Source organism: Cryphonectria parasitica (assembly GCF_011745365.1).
Source record: "Cryphonectria parasitica EP155 unplaced genomic scaffold M406scaffold_9, whole genome shotgun sequence".
In the NCBI taxonomy this organism is placed as follows: domain Eukaryota; kingdom Fungi; phylum Ascomycota; class Sordariomycetes; order Diaporthales; family Cryphonectriaceae; genus Cryphonectria; species Cryphonectria parasitica.
The window spans coordinates 2,073,561-2,093,406 of NW_024468917.1; the positions used below are offsets into that span (position 1 = coordinate 2,073,561).

At 52.4% G+C, this 19,846-nt stretch overlaps 8 protein-coding genes across 8 annotated transcripts; 4 read left to right on the top strand and 4 right to left on the bottom strand.

The window, feature by feature from the left end:
* Positions 1–94: 94 nt before the first annotated feature.
* M406DRAFT_353653 (uncharacterized protein) lies at positions 95–1,476 on the top strand (the record flags this gene model as incomplete). The annotated part of the gene is made up of 3 exons (XM_040922779.1): positions 95–184; positions 313–708; positions 768–1,476. 3 exons carry the CDS (start codon positions 95–97, stop codon positions 1,230–1,232), a joined length of 951 nt encoding a protein of 316 aa, XP_040771971.1. The 3' UTR covers positions 1,233–1,476.
* A 427-nt stretch (positions 1,477–1,903) lies between these two features.
* On the bottom strand, positions 1,904–2,731 carry M406DRAFT_268203 (uncharacterized protein; the record flags this gene model as incomplete). The annotated part of the gene is made up of 1 exon (XM_040917920.1): positions 1,904–2,731. The coding sequence occupies one exon, from the start codon at positions 2,729–2,731 to the stop codon at positions 1,904–1,906; it is 828 nt and encodes a 275-aa protein (XP_040771972.1).
* Positions 2,732–4,012: 1,281 nt separating this feature from the next.
* On the bottom strand, positions 4,013–4,896 carry M406DRAFT_73447 (uncharacterized protein; the record flags this gene model as incomplete). Its single annotated transcript, XM_040925623.1, has 4 exons — positions 4,013–4,265; positions 4,351–4,536; positions 4,605–4,769; positions 4,829–4,896. The coding sequence occupies 4 exons, from the start codon at positions 4,894–4,896 to the stop codon at positions 4,013–4,015; spliced, it is 672 nt and encodes a 223-aa protein (XP_040771973.1).
* A 3,075-nt stretch (positions 4,897–7,971) lies between these two features.
* Positions 7,972–8,601, bottom strand: M406DRAFT_358434 (uncharacterized protein; the record flags this gene model as incomplete). Its single annotated transcript, XM_040923893.1, has 2 exons — positions 7,972–8,255; positions 8,307–8,601. The coding sequence occupies 2 exons, from the start codon at positions 8,599–8,601 to the stop codon at positions 8,116–8,118; spliced, it is 435 nt and encodes a 144-aa protein (XP_040771974.1). The 3' UTR covers positions 7,972–8,115.
* A 973-nt stretch (positions 8,602–9,574) lies between these two features.
* Positions 9,575–10,317, top strand: M406DRAFT_358440 (cytochrome-c oxidase, subunit VIIa). Its single transcript, XM_040923894.1, has 4 exons — positions 9,575–9,678; positions 9,797–9,839; positions 9,951–9,981; positions 10,058–10,317. The coding sequence occupies exons 1-4, from the start codon at positions 9,655–9,657 to the stop codon at positions 10,140–10,142; spliced, it is 183 nt and encodes a 60-aa protein (XP_040771975.1). The 5' UTR covers positions 9,575–9,654; the 3' UTR covers positions 10,143–10,317.
* Positions 10,318–10,981: 664 nt separating this feature from the next.
* On the bottom strand, positions 10,982–11,475 carry M406DRAFT_268105 (uncharacterized protein; the record flags this gene model as incomplete). Its single annotated transcript, XM_040917912.1, has 2 exons — positions 10,982–11,135; positions 11,261–11,475. 2 exons carry the CDS (start codon positions 11,473–11,475, stop codon positions 10,982–10,984), a joined length of 369 nt encoding a protein of 122 aa, XP_040771976.1.
* A 26-nt stretch (positions 11,476–11,501) lies between these two features.
* M406DRAFT_343133 (uncharacterized protein) lies at positions 11,502–12,689 on the top strand (the record flags this gene model as incomplete). The annotated part of the gene is made up of 2 exons (XM_040921842.1): positions 11,502–11,595; positions 11,908–12,689. The coding sequence occupies 2 exons, from the start codon at positions 11,502–11,504 to the stop codon at positions 12,687–12,689; spliced, it is 876 nt and encodes a 291-aa protein (XP_040771977.1).
* A 2,893-nt stretch (positions 12,690–15,582) lies between these two features.
* Positions 15,583–16,983, top strand: M406DRAFT_358442 (HAD-superfamily hydrolase; the record flags this gene model as incomplete). Its single annotated transcript, XM_040923895.1, has 2 exons — positions 15,583–16,060; positions 16,181–16,983. Coding segments are annotated over exons 1-2 (1,176 nt in total), but the record flags the coding sequence as incomplete, so codon positions are not given.
* Positions 16,984–19,846: the final 2,863 nt, after the last annotated feature.

Sequence of the window (19,846 nt, forward strand, 5' to 3'; positions counted from 1 at the left end):
GTTTCTCGACGCGACTCGGGCAACTCTTATAGCGCTGGAAATCTGTCCCCATATTGTCATTTTGGATCCGTCTCCAACTTCTTCAACTGCGACAATGTTGTTGCGATCGCTTGCGCCAGGGCTATTGGGCCTCGCCGGTGTGGCCAACGCCCAGATCGCCTTTTCCGACCTGGCATCATGTGGGGTATGTTTGCATCATTTGCTTGTGGCCTGTTTTTCTGTCATGTTCTTGGGAACTTTCTCAACACAATGCATGACCTTCAGCGGCCTTTGCTATTGCCCGTAGACCTGATATGCTGACATGGGCTGCAGCAACAATGTATCGACAATATGGACACGACTATCGGTTGCGTTCCTGTGACCAGCGAGTGCTTATGCTCAAACACCAATTTCCTCTATGGTATCCATGATTGCGCCGACAGCGCCTGCACCAATGCTGCTGATGCGACTGCTGCATATAATTTCGCCTCTTCGTCCTGTGCAAGCGTGCTGGCCGCTACGAGCGCCCCAGAGGTCCAGGCGACTTCAGTCGCTGAGACCTCTTCTGAGGCAGCTGCCACAACAGAGGCTGCTACAACGGAGGCTGCGCCGACCTCGTCATCGGTCGTGACCGACAGCGCGGCAGCAACTTCTTCGGAGACATCACCGGTCGAGGCTGCCCAGACTACCAGTTCGGGAAGCTCGTCACCCGCTGCAGCCACAACTGAGGTAAGCAGGTCGCATCCATTGGGCAGCTGAAGGAATTTTGGCTAACGAGCCGTTGTCAGGCCCAGACGACACAGGCTCCAGCCAGCGGGATGACGACAATCTTTGGAGCCGCCACAAAGACAGGGTCCAGTGCGGCGACATCTGGAGGCGCTGCCGCCGCCGCCTCGTCTTCGTCGGCCAGTGGTGCCTCATCGGGGTCTTCCAACGTGACCAATCTTTCCACCGGCGCCAAGGCTGGAATTGTTGTTGGTTCAGCCTGTGCTGCCGTCTCTATCGTCGGTATCGTGTTGTTCCTGAGCAGGAAGCGAAGTCCACCATTGCCCAGAGGCAACATGAAGATTTCAGAGCCGCTACCTGGTTCCGGTCGCATCGGCGATGAGGCCTGGGAACAATATCACACGACCAACCCGCCACAATACCCAAGGCCGCCTGGTACTGCCGGTTCAAACATGTCCGAGCTGGACCGAAATGCAAGACCGTATGAGGAGATGGTACCGAGAACCAAACCAGCTCGGATAGTCTGAGACCCAGCTGGTTGTGAGCTTGAACGAGAGGAGCGTTGAGGTTTGCTTCCTACTTTTATTTGCTTAAAGCGTATTTTTTTTATTTTTTTTTCATTCAACAAATTTTGGAAGCCTTCTTTTGTCCTGTACATATCGTTATCTACTCATCTTGAAGAGGGTAGCTGGTCGATGGCGATAGTTATGATATCCTGGTGGCAGGAACGGAGTATATTGAAAATTTCTAGCACCTTCATACTGCCCAATGCCCTGATTGGCCCATTCCCATGAATAAACAGGAAAGTGATTGCAAGTCTTGAGTGATGATTAGTTCTATGAGCAGAACAGTAGCATAGTGCCCGAAGATGTGAAGGAGACTCGGTGCATGCCAGCACGTATAAGGAGCAATTCCACGCCAATCATATAATATATCTCCTCGTGCCCTAAGGCCTGAGGTCCCTGTCTGACCTTCTTGATGGTCAGCCAATATCAACCGTAATATTATCCCGTTCCCTCCTGAGGAGCAGAAATACCCCTTGTCCCTGCAGAGATCATCTTCACGGCCTGTGCAACACGGAGGTATCATATCATGCCGGCCCAGCTCCCCGATGACCAGAGGTTTGGCACTGATATCTTGTTACACTTGTCCCATAGAATCGTTTGAAATATCGTCAAACCACATTTGATCTTCACTTTTAGATGCTCAGGAGAGTGAATTCGCCATGGAAAACCTCCAGATTCCGCTGCCCACCACGACCCACCGCGTACACTGCAAACACGACATTCTCAAACCACCCTGCAAACTCATCATCCTCCAATATCTCTCTCATCTCCCTCGCCACCACCTCAGGCGGGCAACGAAATGCCCCGCACCCCATAGCGCCCAGAACGAGGCTCGTCTGGCCATTGTGCGCCGCACACCGATACACGAGCTTGATTTTCTCCTGCAGGTCGCGCAGGACGCTGTCCATAGCAAATGCCAGACGCCCGTCACGGCCGATGGCGAGAGGCGGGCCCATCGGCGCCGCGACCGTGATGACGGACACCACGAAGCGCTGGTCCTCCGGCAGCTCGACCAGCCCTGCATCCAGCGTGTCGCGGAACACAACCACGCCGGGCGAGTAGATGCCCGCGGCGGACCGTGGCCCGAGGTTCGGCCAAGGGTACCACTCGTGCCGGAGGGTGGGGTACAGCGTCGACGAGTAACACAGCGCCTCCTCCTGCGTGCAGGAGAGGGAGAAGCGCCACCCGCCGGCGGGCTCGATGTCGCTGGCCAGGTTGAGCACGGCGACCTTGGCGCCCGGGTCGTTAGCCAAGATGGCCCGCGCCGCGGCAAAGGAGTCCGCGTCGATGACGCGCACGGGCTTGCGTTTGAGCTGGGGGCTGGCCTCGGGCGAGAGCGCGGGCAGCTGGGCCGGCATGAAGGTGCTGTCGAGGGTCGCGCCCGGCGTCGCCTGTACGATGGCTGGCGACCGCTCGATGGTGTCCTCGCAGATCTCGCGGCGTTGCCGGAAATCGACCATGCTGGGCTTTGGAATGAACTCGCTCGTTGGTCCTTTTGGTGATGGAGAAATTGTTCTAGAGGACACTTTTTGATTTTGAGTCGTGCGTCCTGGAGGTCGTAGGACTGAGTTGCAGCCCAGTGGTGCTGCCTGGTCCCCCCACCTTGATGACCACTGGAAATTGGAGCACCTGGATTCCCGCCTACATGCTCACTGCCGCTCAGTCATCAGCCCTGGAGGAATTGTTGGCTGTAATTTTTACTACATAATATCAAGTCCAACCTGTCGGAAGAGAATTTACTTTTCTCGCAAATTAACCCGTACTACTGGAATTGATACGTAACAAGAAGCCCATTGTGTTTTGGCCATTTAAGAATATCGTATGAAGTCGAAAACTTGATGGACTCAAGGCTGAAGATTTTTGAGAGACAACAGAAGACTTGTCCATGAACTTTCACAGCTTATATTCAGAGCTTTCAGGAGGGACTGGTCACGTGGACATTCTCTTCATCTTGAACTGCAATGTGAACACAGCAGCCTGATTACAACAACCCATGCTTATTTCATATTTGGAGGAAATGGTCTTTCAGATATCAGTATATTTTGGTCGAAACTGCTGGTTAAGGGTGAATGCCTTTACTGTGTTTTGCTTTAACAACTGACGAGTGGTTTTGCAGTTCAAGCAAAAGCGACACTCCACTCAAACTCGAGTCATTTGATATCAGATTTTGATATCAGATTCCTATATGCCTCGACTAACCACTTTGTAAAGAGAATTATCTTGTAAGATGTCTATCTCACTTCAGTCCTGCATCACTGAGGAGCGATACCGCAAGGGCGGGAGTGGAGATTTGGACGGAAGAAAGCAGAAAATGGCAGTCATTGCATTTTGTCTTATGTGGAATAAGAGAGAGAATGAAGAAATAGAAAGAAAGTAAAAGAGCAATAAAACGTGCCCAAATGCTGCTTCTCAGTTAACTAAGTGTTGGGTCTCTTCCTCAGCCTTTTTGAACGTTCATCTCACAGAAACCTCCTCATTCCATCGAGTATATTATGCCTTGAGTTTGAAGCATGCAATTGCTTGAAATATGAAGGAAGAGAAGAGAGGGAAGAGAAGAGAGGGGAGAGAAGAGAGGGGAGAGAAGAGGGAGAAGAGAAGAGAAGAACAGGGGGGACCAGAGGTGTAAGCCATCGAAAATTATGTGCCCCAAGCCAAGACCGATCACTCGTGCATTCATTCATCATAACATTCGTAAATCGTACCACATCTTTGAAACCTATTCAGAACGAGACGTGATGTGATTATGGTCCTGAAACCTGACTCTTAGTGAGCATGGCCGCGCCATTGTGTCCTTCTAGTAGATTGTGCGCCCCGTCATGGGCTCTCTGTGAGCTCCGGCTGGACCGGCTCTCGTAAGGAAGGGCCACGGAGCGATTTCCTTCTTCCCAAGGCTCAGCTAGGTAGGACTCTAGGCGTTGGTGGACAAGATCGTTTTGCATAGCGCGGTCGTGAACATCTGCCATGTCTTGGGAAGGGTCGAAGGCTGCAAAGGACCTAGGGTGTGGTGGGCCACAAAGTCAGTTCGGACAGAACCATTATGAAGCCGTGCACTTCAAGAAGGAAAGACGTGACAACATACCCATTCGTGGCCATAGTCTGGGCAGGGTAGGACACGGGGCCTGAACGACCATCCCAAGAACCAGCTGTAGGTACACTGTGATATCCATGCTGCTGTGTGTGATGATAGTGTCGGTGACCCGGGTGCGACGATGGCTGTCCAGCGTTATTGTAGAAAGGTGTAGTATCGTTGAGAGTGTCATAACTCCTAGAGAGAGACAAACATTATTAGTTACTACACGGATGACCGATTTGGTGGGATCAACTCGGACTCACTCGCTGGTGTTTTGCTCCATGCCGGCAAAAGCCATGTCGTGGGTAGCTGTAACCCATGAACCAACTTGACGGAGGTTCAGGTCCTCTTGCTGCTGATGGTGTTGCTGGGCAGAAGCATCATAGACCGGTTCGGAGCCTGCTGCATCATAGTTGCTTGAAAGGGACCTCGATGTTAATGATTAGAAAATCCATCTTGAGCTTGAAGCAAAGAAAACAAGACGCACCCACTGCTTCCTTGGGTGGATTCATGGCCTATAGCCGAGGAAGAAAAGTAGTGAAGAGGAAGCCCCATGATGAAAGGTTGGTGCACTTTACGTGAAAAGTAGCAGCGTGGACAAATGATGAGCAAGAAAGTGACGCTGCAGGGTGTCAAGGCCGTGGGTTGTACGACTCTGTGACTCGGTGGGAATCCTTACGCTCACGGGCTCCCCTCAGAGTCATGAAAGAATAAACAGCGAAATTGTGTACGCAGCAGGAAGGGCTCTGTGGCGAAATTTCTTTGGAGACAATCCGTTGAAACAAGACCAATATATGTATTCATTTAGTATGTTGGAGAGAATTATGTAGCATTTCCACTGACTGCTGTGGTGCCAACAAGGATACCACATATGGCGCGTGACTATTTTTCAAGCCAACCCAACTTTTTCGTGCCCTCAGCATCCTGAGAGCCCGGATATTTCAGATATCAACTAATGTTTGTAGAGAGGTGTTGACCAGACCAGACCCCCAGCTCGGCGTGCGGGCCATCTAAGTCAGCCAATCATAAGTCAACCACAGTAGTGCGTCCACCAGCATAGTCGAAGGATAGCATCTACCTGGAATCGTAGTGATATTACCTAATGGAATAACCAAGATCGGTTGTAATATAATTTGCTTCGTTGTGACATTGATCTGCCTTCTGCTGGGAAAGTACCCGTCGCAACTAGGGAGGAAGAGGTTCGGTTGAATGGGTGCCATTTTCACGTTAGGCATGTAGCCTTTGCGTGTTGAGGTCCATCGCGTCCGCGTTCAAACTGTAAATTGTCCGAGGATAATAGCTGTTGTCCCAAATATGGATCTGGCAAATGAGATGCTAAAAGCGTAAGGGCCGCCAAAGGTTTTCACATTGGCCCACGAATGAATATCAGCTTCATCTGCTCCACTGGAGCTCAGCTCGAGGAGAACATTCTGGTATGCTCTTCCTCGAGATAGTTGCACACTTTTCCCATCCGGTCCCCTGGCCTTAGCCTGAACAGCGTTGACATTGAAAGGTCATCAGTGATGATGACCTGAGAATTGAGGCCCTGGGATTGACAGGTCGAGTATAGACAATATAAAGTTTCTGTCCAGAGCTGTGCACCTGGAATTTCGCCATGAATCATCATACCAAGCGATGCTTGTAAGTTGATATGAAAATAAATCTGGCCATGGAAGTGTTCTTCTTCCTCCAGTTGCAGACCTAAAGCCAACTGAGTGGAATCATGATCACTCCAGATTCATCTTCAACCACCGTCCACCATGCACAAGAGGCTTGTGCACTGCCACTCGGCCCAAACCCCCCCCCCTTTCATGTGTGCAGCCCCCCTCCCGGTCACCGGGTGGTTTAGGGTGGCTGGGTTGCCAGGTAGATGGAACAAAGCCTTTGAGTTCGGCCCCCAAATAAAGGTAACAAGGCAAACTGACGCCTTATCTTGAAGTGGGAATTGCATCAAGCCATTCGCCCGACCAGTATGCTGAAAACCAGCATTAAAGTGCTCCTTTTGAGAGTACTGTAGTCGCGTGGCACGCTGTCACTCGACAACAAGCTTATGATAGGTGCAGCAGAAGCAACTAATGCCTGCAAGTAAGCAATAGTACAGCAATAGTACGCCTGAGGAGAAATTAACTTGGAGAAAGAAAGCGGACTGATCAGGCAGCAGCGAAGAAGATTACTGCCTGATCAAAACCAGTCTGTTTTGTGTGATGTGACCGGAGGTGAAGGTCCTGATCAGAGACCGAAGAGGGATGAGGGAGGATGAATCAGCGACGTATGGCTGCTGGCGAGGCTACCGGAACAGTGATTCTTCCGGATCCGTGGGCAATGACATGATGAAGTGATTGTTGAAAGTAGAGTATGTGATGAAGGAGAATAAGAAGGGCCATCAAAAGGTTGAAGCCTCAAGATGATGAAGGTAGAATGACTGTGACAGGTCGATACCATCAACATTGTTTTTTTTTTGGGGGGGGGGGGGGGCGAAGGCGTAGCAATGTAGGAGCTGGTAATGAAGCTTGATCACCTTGATCAAAAACCCCAAGTCGCCGTGAGTGATGATGCTGCCCTGGGCCTCGGATGATGCAGCAGGTGGCAGCTGTAGACATCGACAGTGTGTGTGATGCAGGCGGGGCAGCGAAAACAAAATATCTGTGCAAATAATGAGGTTGGGAACCAGACGATTGAGGCCACACCACTTAATGAAATCAAGACAAGAATCTCTCACTTGAAGTTGCTCCATCGTAAATGCTGCTGTCGGGTTTGCTTGTAGATTGCAGGTGCGAACTGATGAAACAACACCCAATAGCAGCTGTGGGCGAATGATGAGAGCATGGATGAACTGGTGGAAGACCTGAGTTGACCTGATAGATGGGTGAGGGAGTATTTATTCAAGACTGAAAGTGTTGTAAGTCTCCTTGAAGCGTGGACCGGTATATGTACGACAAATACCGGCATATCTAGTGTCCCTCCTCCGGGCACGCTTCGGTCCCGACCATACTTCGGTCCCGACCATGCACGGCATCACGAGTACGATGATTATCACCGAGAGTAAACGGAATGAGAACGGTTATGAAACGGAGATTGATTAATGACGATGTCTAGGTAAGATGCCAAGTCAATTCAGAGCAGATGTTCCGTCCGAACATAACTTTGAGTACTAAAGTAGGTAGTAGCAACTGAGTAGGAATGCAATTAGCATGTATACGATGTTAAGCCATGTTCGTGTAATAAATGCGATGAATTCACACGCGCCTGGGTTCTCCTGGGCCACCCCACAAACGGTAAGTGTATATCGACATTCAAGGCTGGACACAAGAATTTCACTCAAGACTGAAGCACAGGCGTTTCGCCAGAGGCCCAGAGTTGAAATCTGAGCCTTGCCCCGACTAGACCCTCTCTAGAGAAGGGCCCACTGTAGGGCTCCTGACTGTACTGATGGCTTGTGAGCGAGGGAGTGCCATTGATACAGACTACCTCGTGGATGAAAACCGGCTTGGGCAGAGGAGCCGTGCCGTGCGCAAGAGGTGGTTGCTGATCCGGTGCACCCGGCTTACTGCTGATGAAACGGAGCGTTTTGAGATATGCTGAAGGGGTCCGATATCACCATGTGGCACTGCCAATAGAACGTAGAGTTTTCAGATACACTGAAAATTGGCACCATGTGGCTCATTTAATTTATACATAAATTTGTAGCAGCCTCAGGCACAAAATTGGAAGGACACCCCCTTGTGAGCAAGAACCCTACGATCCAAGCCTCTGTCCAACAGCTACACCCAGCTCCTACCAGGAGTAAAACGGTCGCTGTGCATAGACAGGTCTGTTAGGCAGGTGGACCCAGGGTCCTTGACGGTACTCCTTCGCCTTCTTCTCCTCGTACTCCCGAAGTCGTGACTTCTCCTCCTTGAGGCGGATCGTGATACCTGTAGAAAATGGTCAGTCGTGGACCATCAACGAGGGCAGACGAGACCTACTAGCTTGTGGCATTTTGATGATATCCGTTCGGCCTCTGGCCCTGTAGTTCGGCCTCTTGCCTCTCCACGGGCCGCGATTCACCCATGCTTCGTGGACATACATCCTCGTTGGGTCAACAATGTCCACCCACTTGCCATGCCTTTCATCCCTCACAGTCTTCTTCTCTGTCTCACCAGGCACGAATTCCCCGCTGACCTTGCCAAGGCCCATACCCCTTTCCACGACAGCCTTGTCCCTCGCCAGCTCCAACTCATACAGAACCTCCTTGGCGAACTTCTTCTTGGAGAACTTCATCTGTGTTCTCGCCTCCTCTAGCGTCTTGCCACTGATTTGCCTAGCCAGGTGCATCAGCTTCTTGTAGCTGGTCGCCAACCAAGGACTCTTGGACAGCGCCTCCCTCTCCGTTCTCTTCAACCTCTCCTCGCGCGTCTCCTTCCCCTTGACGTCCAGCGCACGGGTGACGTGTCTTATCACCATCTTGCGCTCCCACCTCCGCCTGCTCCGGGGGTCAGGATCCACCGCATGCCGCACGTGGTCGACCAACAGCGACGCGCCCATGTCGGACTCGCGGGTCTTGGGCTTGGTACCTTCCTGCTGCTCATCCAATCCCTCCTCCACGCCGGCTTCGCCATCCGCAGGAATGTTCTTGAGGTCCTCGTCGAAGATGGACTGCGACTCGAGACGCGTCTGGGTCATGCGCCCGCGCAGGTTCTGCTCGACCTCTTGGCGGTCTTCAGACTTGGTCAGGTCGCCCAGGGCGGATTTGTGCAGGTCGGAGGGCTTTTGCCGGTTGATGAGGCCGCGGGCAGCGTGGGTGATGCGCTTGCTATGTCTATTGGTGGCATGACGGGCCTGAGAGGGGATGAGCACGAAACTGCGCGGGATCGACGAGGCGGCGCTGGGTGTGAGGATCGTTGGGCGGAGGGTTTTGAGGATCGTCGGAGCTGAGTACGGTCAGTTCATGATTTGGTCCCAGATAGTGTGTGTGCATATGGTATTATGCATGCTCGTACCGTTCCCAAGAACCCTCCTTGATGGAAGGTGTAGGCTCATTTTGAGTGTAGGCTTGACACTGGTGAGCCTCGCAAAACCAAGCTGGAGCTGTCATTCGACCCATGAAGGCATCAAAAAGTTCTGGAGCTCCCCCATCCTGGCCGGGCTGGGCCGGCAACGCTGCTGACATAATCCATCTTTCCGCACCACGTGATTCGTTCTTGCCTGGGCAGGCCAAGCTCCGCCGAAAGGAAACATCAGGTCATTTTCTTTTGACGACAACGATCTTGTGAAGCTCTCGCCGGCCACGAAATCTCCACTCCCGACCTCTCAAAACTCCTAAAATCAGACATCATGGCAGTTCAACCGATTGTTGGCGTACGTTTCACCTTGCCGGCTGGCCCGGGAGATGCCCAATTGCTCTCGGGAGAGGGGGCGTCCAAAGAATGACGTGAAGGAGTGCAGATGAGCTGACCTTGTTCTTTTCCGGCTGCAGATGCTCCGTCGGGGCCTCATCACTGATCTCGGTATTGCGCTGGGTATGTAACCTCTTCGTTCGCTGTCAAAGAGCCACTTTCAGGAGCTGCGCTGCTTGCCTGGTGAGCTGGTAAATGCGGGCTATGACGAACTTGAGCTGATTGCTGGCACAGGACTTGGCTTTGCTATGGGCAACGTTTTCTGGTACGATATTCTCGAATCGGGCGAGCGAAATGCGGAACTCTCAATACGGCGGCAAGATCTAACAATTGATACACAGGTACGGCTTCCACATGCCACGCACGCACGCCCGCGACAACTACTACAAGAATCTCGAGGACGAGCGCGCATCCCGACAGGGTTGAAGAAAATGAGGGAATACGTTGGGAATGGGCGGAAGGGGGAATGCGTGGCTCACAGGCCTTTGTGTACATTGGGGCGAAGGGCCAGGATGTCGAGTACGATGCATAGAATCTGGGTACCCGGGCGGGTGTTTCGATACGCATAGACGAGGCAGACAATGACATTGGTTCATTTATGAAGAGCTTTGAGGGTGTGATAATGCATTTTCACCGGTCTATTTATTCCCTGATCCCCGCGAGTATGAGCAGGGGGAGCAATCTTGTTCTGCCGGCTGCTCCATCTTGTCAGCGCCAGTGTTGAGACACCATGATGCTATCGCGCTGCGGCAATGAGTTGAACCTCCTCTAGGTTCCCTTCAGTATTTCCCGCCCCTCAAATGGCAGTCACAGGTCTTGGCTTCCATATTTCATTGCCTAACAAATGATACTTGACGCATTCGACGACATCCAGTCTTGGAGCGATCGTCAGGTCGCGGTGATGACTCGCTTGAGGAAGATGAGTCGGAGATAGTAGTGTCTTTGGAGCCGGGTTTGGCTGTGTCTTCTTTGTATAGATCAAAGACATGATAGACTCTTCCTGCTTGACGTCCTCCTGGTTGCTGTGCCCCCCCTCAACCCAGCATGTGCCTAGTCCAGATCATACATTTTCGCAGATGCCTCTGGATTTGAAATCGCTAACCTCCAGGCCAAATGATCAGACTCAAGGATCAGGCGGCCTCGACTCTGCATAGGTATCTCGTGTTCATTGCTGCTTCTCTTGAGAGCAAACGCGTTCGTTGGGGGCAAGAGTCCCTTGCACACAAGGGGAACCACAAACATTAAAACCCGTCATTTGGCGATGTTCAGTCTGAAGGGAAATAATCGGTCTTGTTGCCATCATGCCAGTGGGTTGTGGTTCTGTGCTTAGCTTGAGCGTCTGTCGGTGTGGCGGTGGGGGTTTCCTGGCTTTCCCAGGCCGTTGTCTCGACCATAAAAGTGCCCTTTTTGTCATTACATCTGAGCATGACCAGTCAGCCAGATTTTCCCGTCTCAACATTTCATCTCTCCCTTTGAGGGACTACACTGATCATCACAACCACATCAAGCTTCTCTGCATTGAAAGTCTGGGCGGCAAGTCTCACCTCCTGAACCATCTTTCAACTGGGTAGCACCGTACGCGGCTGTCTCGCTGGTTGGGGTGGTCAACCTGACAGCTGTACTGCAGCAGACTCAACAGCTCGCAAGCCCTGAGGTCGATATCTTTACCCTTTTCGGTCTTGCGCTTCTTTCCATCGAGGTTGATCTGAATCTCCAGCGGCAACTGAGAAGCTGGAAAGGTGTGACACGGCGGCGTCATTTTTCAGAGGCCAAAGTCAAACCAAGATGGCTGAGGCTACGACGGGTCGACGAATGCTCAGTCAAGTCGAGGAGACGAATCTTGATGAGGTACGTTATTGCATACGATTTGCCTTTGCTGGTGGCTTAATTCAGGATGCTTTTTGATGGTTGGCCTGCTGCAGATGTTCGGAGCATCATGCGTACCCAAGCATCCCCCACGAAGGCCTCAAAAAGCTGTCATGGCTTATCGGCGATAAGGAGTGGTAGTCGTCAGCCCCTGCTCCTCAAACTCCAATCCCCAACTTTTGTGCTGCCGTCACTACACGAACAGCCATTGGCACTCTTCTCAGGAGAGCACGAGTTTTTTTTTTTAGTATGCTGATCGTCTAGTCTCAGATTCTGAGAGCGCTCCGCACGAGCCTCAATTCAACGTCACCCCGTCCTCTCCCAGCCGATCTTGCTCCGACAAGCAACAGTCACGCCTTATCTGCTCCATTGGTGGCCAAGGTCAAGACCTACCCTATCCAGGATCTTGACAAGCTCGTGACTCGTCATCATAGGGTGACTCGGTCCGCTCGGTTGGCCCTGACTGGGAGGCAGCTGCCTCTGATATATTTATTGGTGGCCACCCTCATTACCCCTCCTCACAACAAAGCAGTTGTCGTGGTCGACACGGACAATAAATTCGACATCACAAGCGTTCTCCAATGCGCCCCTCACGGAAGCCCTCTGGCTCGGTCGCGGGCACTCCGCCAAGGAGCTTTTGCACAGCAATACAACGAGGATGACCGGTCCCCAGGCCCGCACCGAGACAATGTCTCACACACAAACGGCGGAAATGTGACTCTGGAGGACCTCAAGCATGTCCACGTCTACCGCACAGCTCGTGGTTCTATCTCCCACGTTCGGGATGTGCTCAACTCAGCCGAACACTACATGATCTATTCAAACCATGCATCTGCTACTCGCGAGTGGTGGGGTACCATTGTCATCGGCGGCGGCGGCAGCAGCAGCAGCAGCAGCAGCAGCCCAGCGCCCGTCGGGTCAGGGCAGGCAGATGTAACCACTGGCCGGAATGGCTGGTTACGTGTGAATAGGAAGGTACCACGCAGGTTTCCCGTTGGGATGAGCATCGAGGAGGCACTGGTGGAGCGAGATCAGCGCCGACGTGCGGCCGACGCAGCCGGGTTCAAGGCGACATGCATCTGGGGAAGTCTCACCTTCAATCAGTGAGACCGAGGGGGGCCGCCACGGCGCTGGGAAGCTCAACGAAGGGCAGAGTCATCCTCGCACACCCGACAACCGTCGTGGTCCTGGCGCCGATAATCAGTGAAACCCCGTGGGCCGAACCACTTCCACACCTATTTCCCCCGGAAGGACGGATCCACCAGCGAAGTGGAGGTGGACATTTCCCCCAAAAGTCCCCAGGAGATCATCAAGAGGCTGTTACATATCGCAGAGGAGAGGTGGGTCCAGGAGGAAACCTGGAAATCGAGGCCTTGACTCGCGCCATTGCCAGGGGGTGGTGTGTCACAGGTTGGAAGACGTGATAACTCCTCGCGCACCCTCGGTCCACCCCTCCTCTATTGTGTACCATGTACATGCAGCAATCCGTACGAAGTTGACTACGCCGATATCACCCATCTTGGCGAAATTTCCGACGCTGATCCGTCTATCAGGACCCCTGGACCCTGGGCGCATTCTCTTGCTGCAAAGTCAAACCAACCTGAGTGCCAATGCGATCAACCGGACAAACTCAATTGTTTGCCAACAGCGCACTCGTGTGGATTGGACGGCAAGGAACGGCCTTTATCTTCGCACGGATCTTCAGGCGGTACGGGTCCTCGTGGACCATTGGTGTTCCGGCCATTGGCTACGTATTTGCCCGTGAATTATGGGGATGTCGTCACCATGCGGGTCTACACGGAACTTGACTGCATCAAGGCCCATGGGGAAATGGGGTCACCAAGGGAGACAGTGATACCAACTGTACAGTACAGTTAACCTGGCTGTCTATTTGCACACGTTTCGAAATCCCGAAGAGAGCAGCTCACAACCTTTTTGTTTCTAGACGGCTCAGTCAGGCACGCTTTGAATTAGGGCCTTCAGAGCGCCGGCCATTCGGGAACTCCAGCGAAAAGTTTCCATGGTCATCATCGCCTTGAGTTTCCAGACACCTGCCGTGCACTTACCTCCCTCCCACAACAAAGCGTGCACTGACTATATTGCGACATTGATGATCCTCGAGTGGGCGCGGGCAGAGCATGTCAGCACTATGCAGAAGCCAAGCGGATCAATGCAACTTGCAGCCGGCGGATTACAGGTCAGCAGCGGTCAAGAGGCTACCATGGACATGGGCGTTTTCTTGTTCGCCAGCATGCAACATCTCTGACTCCTTCTGCCTACCATGTTCGGACACCTGCATATTCACATGCAATCTCAACAGGCTGTGTCACAACTGCAGGTCCACTGCGTCTGTTGTCATGGTTCTTTTTTCTGATCGGATCTCCAAAGTCTTACTCGTGTACGCGGGGAATGACAAAGAGTCGATACCGCAGGCCCCGAATCCGAAGGAAGACCAAAATTGCCGAGACAAGATCCGACGGCCCTGCCTTGCAAAGCGTGCCGCTCAAAGAATTAACCGTCAAGGAGGCCTAGAACGGGGTTGATCGCTGGAAAACACGGCCTGCCCGGCAACGGGTCGAGCGTGGTTCATGGGCCATCCACTTGCCGATGTGGATACTGGCGTTCTCTATCCATCCACCGTCTAGATCCGCACTGACGTCATCTGTCTGGCATACTTTTGTGTCGACTGTTGCCAGTACTTCCCAAAATGATCCTCCCTGCATATGCCTGTGTATGCATGCACATTCAAATTCTCGCACTTTCAAGGAAGTCTTCTTGGAGCACAGACACGACCTGTCATACGAGCATTCGCAAGAGGATGCGTGTGATGGTGGGTGGTGCAGGTGAAAATACGGTCAGTCGTCATAGAGCATGTGAGATTTCCTCTGGCAGCCAATCGCACCGGCACGATCACTATCTACTAGTCCAATGAGCGCAAGACGTCAAACCGTTCAGAGACGCACCTTGTTGAGCATTCCTGGATTGTGTGGTAGGGTTCGGTAGTTTTCGCGAACATCAACGAAAACTCACCATAGAACCGTTGCAAAGAGCCGTAGGAGATAGTCTTTTTCTTCGTTCTTTAATTTTTTTCTTTTTTCTTTCCCTCTATTTCTTTTCCCTTGGCTTTTCTCTCGCCACCTCACCTGGATCTATGATCATCACGTTTTCAGGCAATTCGATCAGCGCCTGGACTGCTCTGATTCCACGCCCAGGCAAATGAATGGCGACAAGTTCTGCACGGAAACGAATGAATCGAGCCTTTTCTAGTTGGTGCCTTCACATCTTGGCACCCAGGTTGTACTAGGTTCATGAAAATCTCTTCAGCCGCACTAAACCCAAAATAATCAAACTTGTCTCGCATAAAACCGTGCAAGATATGGGCACAATCAACCCATGGTCTACCTGGTCAGTCGGGCTTTCTCGAAGCCTGGCTTACGTGCAGAGCTTATCTTTTTTACCATTCCCTATCATGTTTGAGGGGTCTTTTTTTTCTTATTCATGTCAGAGCCGCCGAGAGGCTGAGGCGAAGTACTGTGGGGGGGGGGGGGACCTGATTATATCCCGCAAGGATGGTACCTCGTCATAGGACAATATACCTAGTTTTAACCATGGATGGCATCATGATGTTGGCGACTGGGTTCAGACCCGTCAAACTCGCTTTTGGATACGTATCTTTTTACTAATGAGGCAGTGTGGGCAATAGTTTCCTTGTGTTCTGTACCGTAGTATCTACTACATCCAACAGGGTGGGTAGGTACATGGGCTCTTGGTTTACTTGTCCGTCATATCTACAGTCCCACAAATTTACACTGAGTGTACAGTGTACAACTTTGTCCTTTTTTTGGTCTCTTTTGAAGCCAGAGCTGGGTTGAGCGATCCTCAAAGACAACGTCCTCCCCGTCTGTCTTCCCAGCACTTGCGAGTTCTCGACTGTATAAGTATCCGGAAAGGTCCCATCTTTTCTTTTCCAACTCGGCTTGGTGAGGCCCTTCAATCCCCTCATGCTTTCATTTTCCTTTCCATACCACGACTTGTCTCCTTCGCCTTGATCTTCCCCGTGTTCCCCATCTTTTCCCCCAGACTCTCCCACATCTCTCTGCAAACATGGCCCAACACCTTCAGAGACCCGGTGCCCCTCTAAGGACACAGTCTGCGTCCAGCTTTGCTGAAGGCTTCAGTGTTGCCCGGAACCAGGTTGACAAGGACATCAAGGAGCTTGCAGACCTCGAAGAGGGAACCTCACCAGATTCCGATAGCAACGAGGCGCCGTCCCTCACTGTGTCTGGCGATGCGACCCCTGCGAGCTCGTCCACGCCGCTCACCGGGCCAACAACACCAAGTCTCGACCCTGCCGTGGCCGACGACTTTGCCTTTGCCTTCGACATTGACGGTGTGCTGATCCGCGGTGGCTCGCCCATCCCGGAGGCCATTGAGGCCATGAAGGAGCTCAATGGCGAAAACGAGTATGGCGTTAGAGTGTAAGTTTATGTTTACTGTCGTCTCCTTTCAAGTCAAGTTACATAGATATTATGCATATATATATATATATGTGAAAAGTAAAAGGCAATTGCTGACGTCTTGTTCTTCTTGTTGTACAGACCTTACATTTTCCTGACCAATGGTGGTGGCAAGTCAGAAGAGGAGCGCTGCCGCGACCTCTCCAAACAGCTAGAACTTGAGGTCAGCCCTGGCCAGTTCATCTGCGGTCACACCCCCATGCGGGAGATGGCCAACAAATACCGCACGGTGCTTGTTGTCGGTGGTGAAGGCGAGAAATGCCGTGAGGTCGCCGAGGCCTACGGCTTCCGGGATGTCATCACACCAGGCGACATCCTCAAGGCGAACCACCACACCGCGCCGTTCCGCAAGATGTCAGCGGTCGACCTCGCCAACTCGCGCAACCTGCTGGAGCGCGGTGCCATGTCAGACATTGTCATCGAGGCCATCTTCGTGTTCGCCGACTCGCGCGACTGGGCCTCAGACCTCCAGATCATCCTAGATATCGCCTGCTCCAAGGGCGGCCGTCTCGAGACCCGCTCCGAGACGTTCGAGGAGTACCCGCCCATCTACTTCAGCCACAACGACATCATCTGGTCCGCCAGCCATGAGTACCCCCGCCTCGGCATGGGTGCGCTGCGGTCCATCGTCGAGCACACCTTCGAGAGCATCACGGGCGGCAAGAAGCTCAAGACGCACGCCTTCGGCAAGCCTCAGGTCAGCACCTTTGAGTTTGCCACGCGCCTGCTGCAGCAGTGGCGCGCAAACCAGCACGGCCTCGTGGACGGCAAGCCGCCGCGCACCGTGTACTTTGTCGGCGACACGCCCGAGAGCGACGTCCGCGGCACGAATGCCATGGACGCCAAGAGCAAGGAGGAGTGGTACTCCATCCTCGTCAAGACCGGCGTGTACCAGGACGGTACGGTGCCTGCCTACAAGCCCCGTGCTACCGTCCACACCGTGCTGGATGCCGTCAGGCACGGCATCAAGCGCGAGATGGACCGTAAGAGCGGCATCCTGGACTCGGCTCCTCTCAACGGCCACGAGGTTGTTGCCAAGAAGCTGCTGAATGAGCCTGATGTTTCCATCGCTGATGATGGCGGCCTCGCTCTGGGTGTCGTGGTTGGTTGAGACCAATCTGACCGTTCAAAAATTCGGATGCAGAACAAACAAACAAACAAACAAACAACAGAGATGCGACAAACAACAGCAAAGTCTCCTTGAAATGCAGAACATCACAGATGAAGGGCTTGATATACCCACACGTATTGTCAGTCCTCGTTGACGAATAGCATAAGGGCATCATAGACACGATCATGATATAGATAGGCTATTGGCATGAGAATCCCTCTCTTTCGACACTGGATTGGTCAGAAGGCAGAGCCAAGAGGGGTCAGACTCGATAATGAGTTGACCCGTCCGATGGGCTGGCCTGAGGATGTGAAGGGGAAGAAAATACAAGGAGCCATTCTTGGCGCGGACTGTAACGTCCTGCTGGCACGTTCGTTCTGGTCGGCCTGGTTTTGGTTGGCTATCGACCATATATAGATCCACCATTAAGCGTTTTATTTATTCTTATTTTTATTGATACCATTACCAAATTGAGCCTCGTCTCGAACAACTCCGAGCTTCTTGATTCACCTTTCATTGATGTGGTAGGGTAACGTAGTTTCCCTACTGTACTTCTGCCTTCTATCCTAAATGTTCACACCATGTGCTCAGAGTGCTACAGTCGGGCGTTGAAACGGCTCCCTGCAACATGCAAAGCACAGATGGGCTCTCCAGGGTTTTTAATCCATGATCTGATCAGTAGATGATCATGAACCTGCAGGATGAAGCAAATGACGATGGAAAACAAAGTCAACCGTCGTGGCGGTCTTAGCGAGCATGCCAACGCTCTCTACACATGAACATGACTAAATGAACCAAGGACACCAAGTCGAGAGCAGCACACCTCCGCACCCTCCTAAGCAAAGAGCCGATCTGAGCTACTAAAGTCACCAGGTAGAACTGCACTTTTTTCAACAACAACTACCGAAGCCTAGGCCATCCTCACTAGGTCCGGGCCGCAAGTCAGGCCCGTCAGCTGCGTAGTGTTTGCAGCCCACCATTTCCCCTAGAGCCTCGAGGCGTACTTTTGGTGTCTTGAAATATCACGTGCCAGAGTAAGAGACGGCGACGCTCCAGCCACTGCTGAAGATCTCAGGGCCAAACGGTGAGCTTGTGTCCGACACATGCGGAGGGAAGGGGCTTCGCTGAGGCAGGGAGCATCGTAGGCATTCATTATGAGATGATACACTTAGGCGTACGTGCTGCAGACGACCTGCTCATCTTGGCAATGTAGAGGATATAATGCAGTGACCCTCTCGTGAGGCGGACGGCCGCACACACCTCTTGTCGTTGCCCCTGCGCTCCGCCACAGAGGGGAATTCCTTTTTTAATTAAAAAAGCAAAAAAAAGGAGAGGGGGGGCTCCCATCTTCTGACGCCGAGGGACCTCGAGAACAAAGCCCTTACTGTAGCTGGCCTTTGCGCTTCATGAGTCTTTGCTAAGACAGTAAGCAGACCGTACGGGTCCGCAAAAGTATTAAAGTATACGAACTTGTTGGAGGACTCAGCGTGGGATTCAAAAACTTGAGCACAGGTGATAAGATTAGATAAGATTATAGATAGCAGACGTCACCTCAACCCCACCCAGTCGTCCTCATACGACCACAACCCTGTCTCCTCACCATCGAGGATGTCATTCGGGGCATTTGTTCGTGCATGCAGGCGCGCAGACATTGTTCTGCATGAATACGTTAAACTGGCCCGCTCCGTTACTCCGTAAGGGCCAAGGCTTTCATGGGGCGCCGGGCCGGATAGAGCGCCGCCGAGGAGGTGCATGCGGGACACTTCACCGGCTTCTGCGCGGTCTGACGGGGGCGTTGAGCCTCCAGTGCTGACAGTGGCGTTGTGCGCTGGCGAGAGACTCCCATTTCCTGAACTTTGTAAGATCGGGCTCGAAGGATTGAGAATAAGGCTGTGGTGAGTGGGACCTAGTGAGTGCTATTTGATCCCCCCCCCCCCCCATTGGAGTCTCCCACAGAAGAATGCCCCGAGCATTGATCCTTTTGGGGCCAAAGGTTGTCTCGATACAAACAATGGCACCACATATCTCTTCCGAAGAAGGCAGCCGAACTCTCAAATGTCAGCTCTGGTAGGGCAACCGTTCTTCGAGCTCGGTACCGAAACTGCAATCTCGGTGGCTGGTCGTGCTCATCTGGCCAAAGCAGCTGAGCACAGGTGTGAGCAATTATGCGAGTTTCTGCAGATATCACTAGTTCAGGCGCGAATGCTGACCTTGCTGTGAGACCCATGACACCAGCCTCCACATTCAGCATCTTTCTGTAGCATAGCTGAAGGCATTCGTGCCCAAGGCGAACAAACGCATTAGTCTTTTGCCTTACCGCTGGCAGGAAAGGTCACAAGATGGCCCACAGCCCGCTATTTTGCTGATTCAAAAAATTGATGATGAGAAGAGGGGGCTTTACTGATTGCAAACAAGACCTGTGACCAGAGAGAGGCCAAGACATGCCTACAGCATTGTGGCAAATGCCCGCCTCTACAGAGTCGCAAGACATGTAGACCAGGCGACTATGAATGTCACAGAGCTCTACCATATATTTGGGGGCAGCTCAAGCCCCAAAAATAGTTCATTGGTGGGGGCCGGAATTGGGGGTCAAAACGCGATAGAGGGGGCCAGAAGCACTTGGAAATATCCCATAA

Bases quoted from the DNA above. Each gene is read 5' to 3' on its own strand.
- M406DRAFT_358440 (XM_040923894.1), top strand. From the start codon at position 9,655: ATGGCAGTTCAACCGATTGTTGGC. The intron at 9,840-9,950 runs GTATGTAACCTC...TTGCTGGCACAG, and splicing joins TGATCTCGGTATTGCGCTGG to GACTTGGCTTTGCTATGGGC. The intron at 9,982-10,057 runs GTACGATATTCT...ATTGATACACAG, and splicing joins GCTATGGGCAACGTTTTCTG to GTACGGCTTCCACATGCCAC.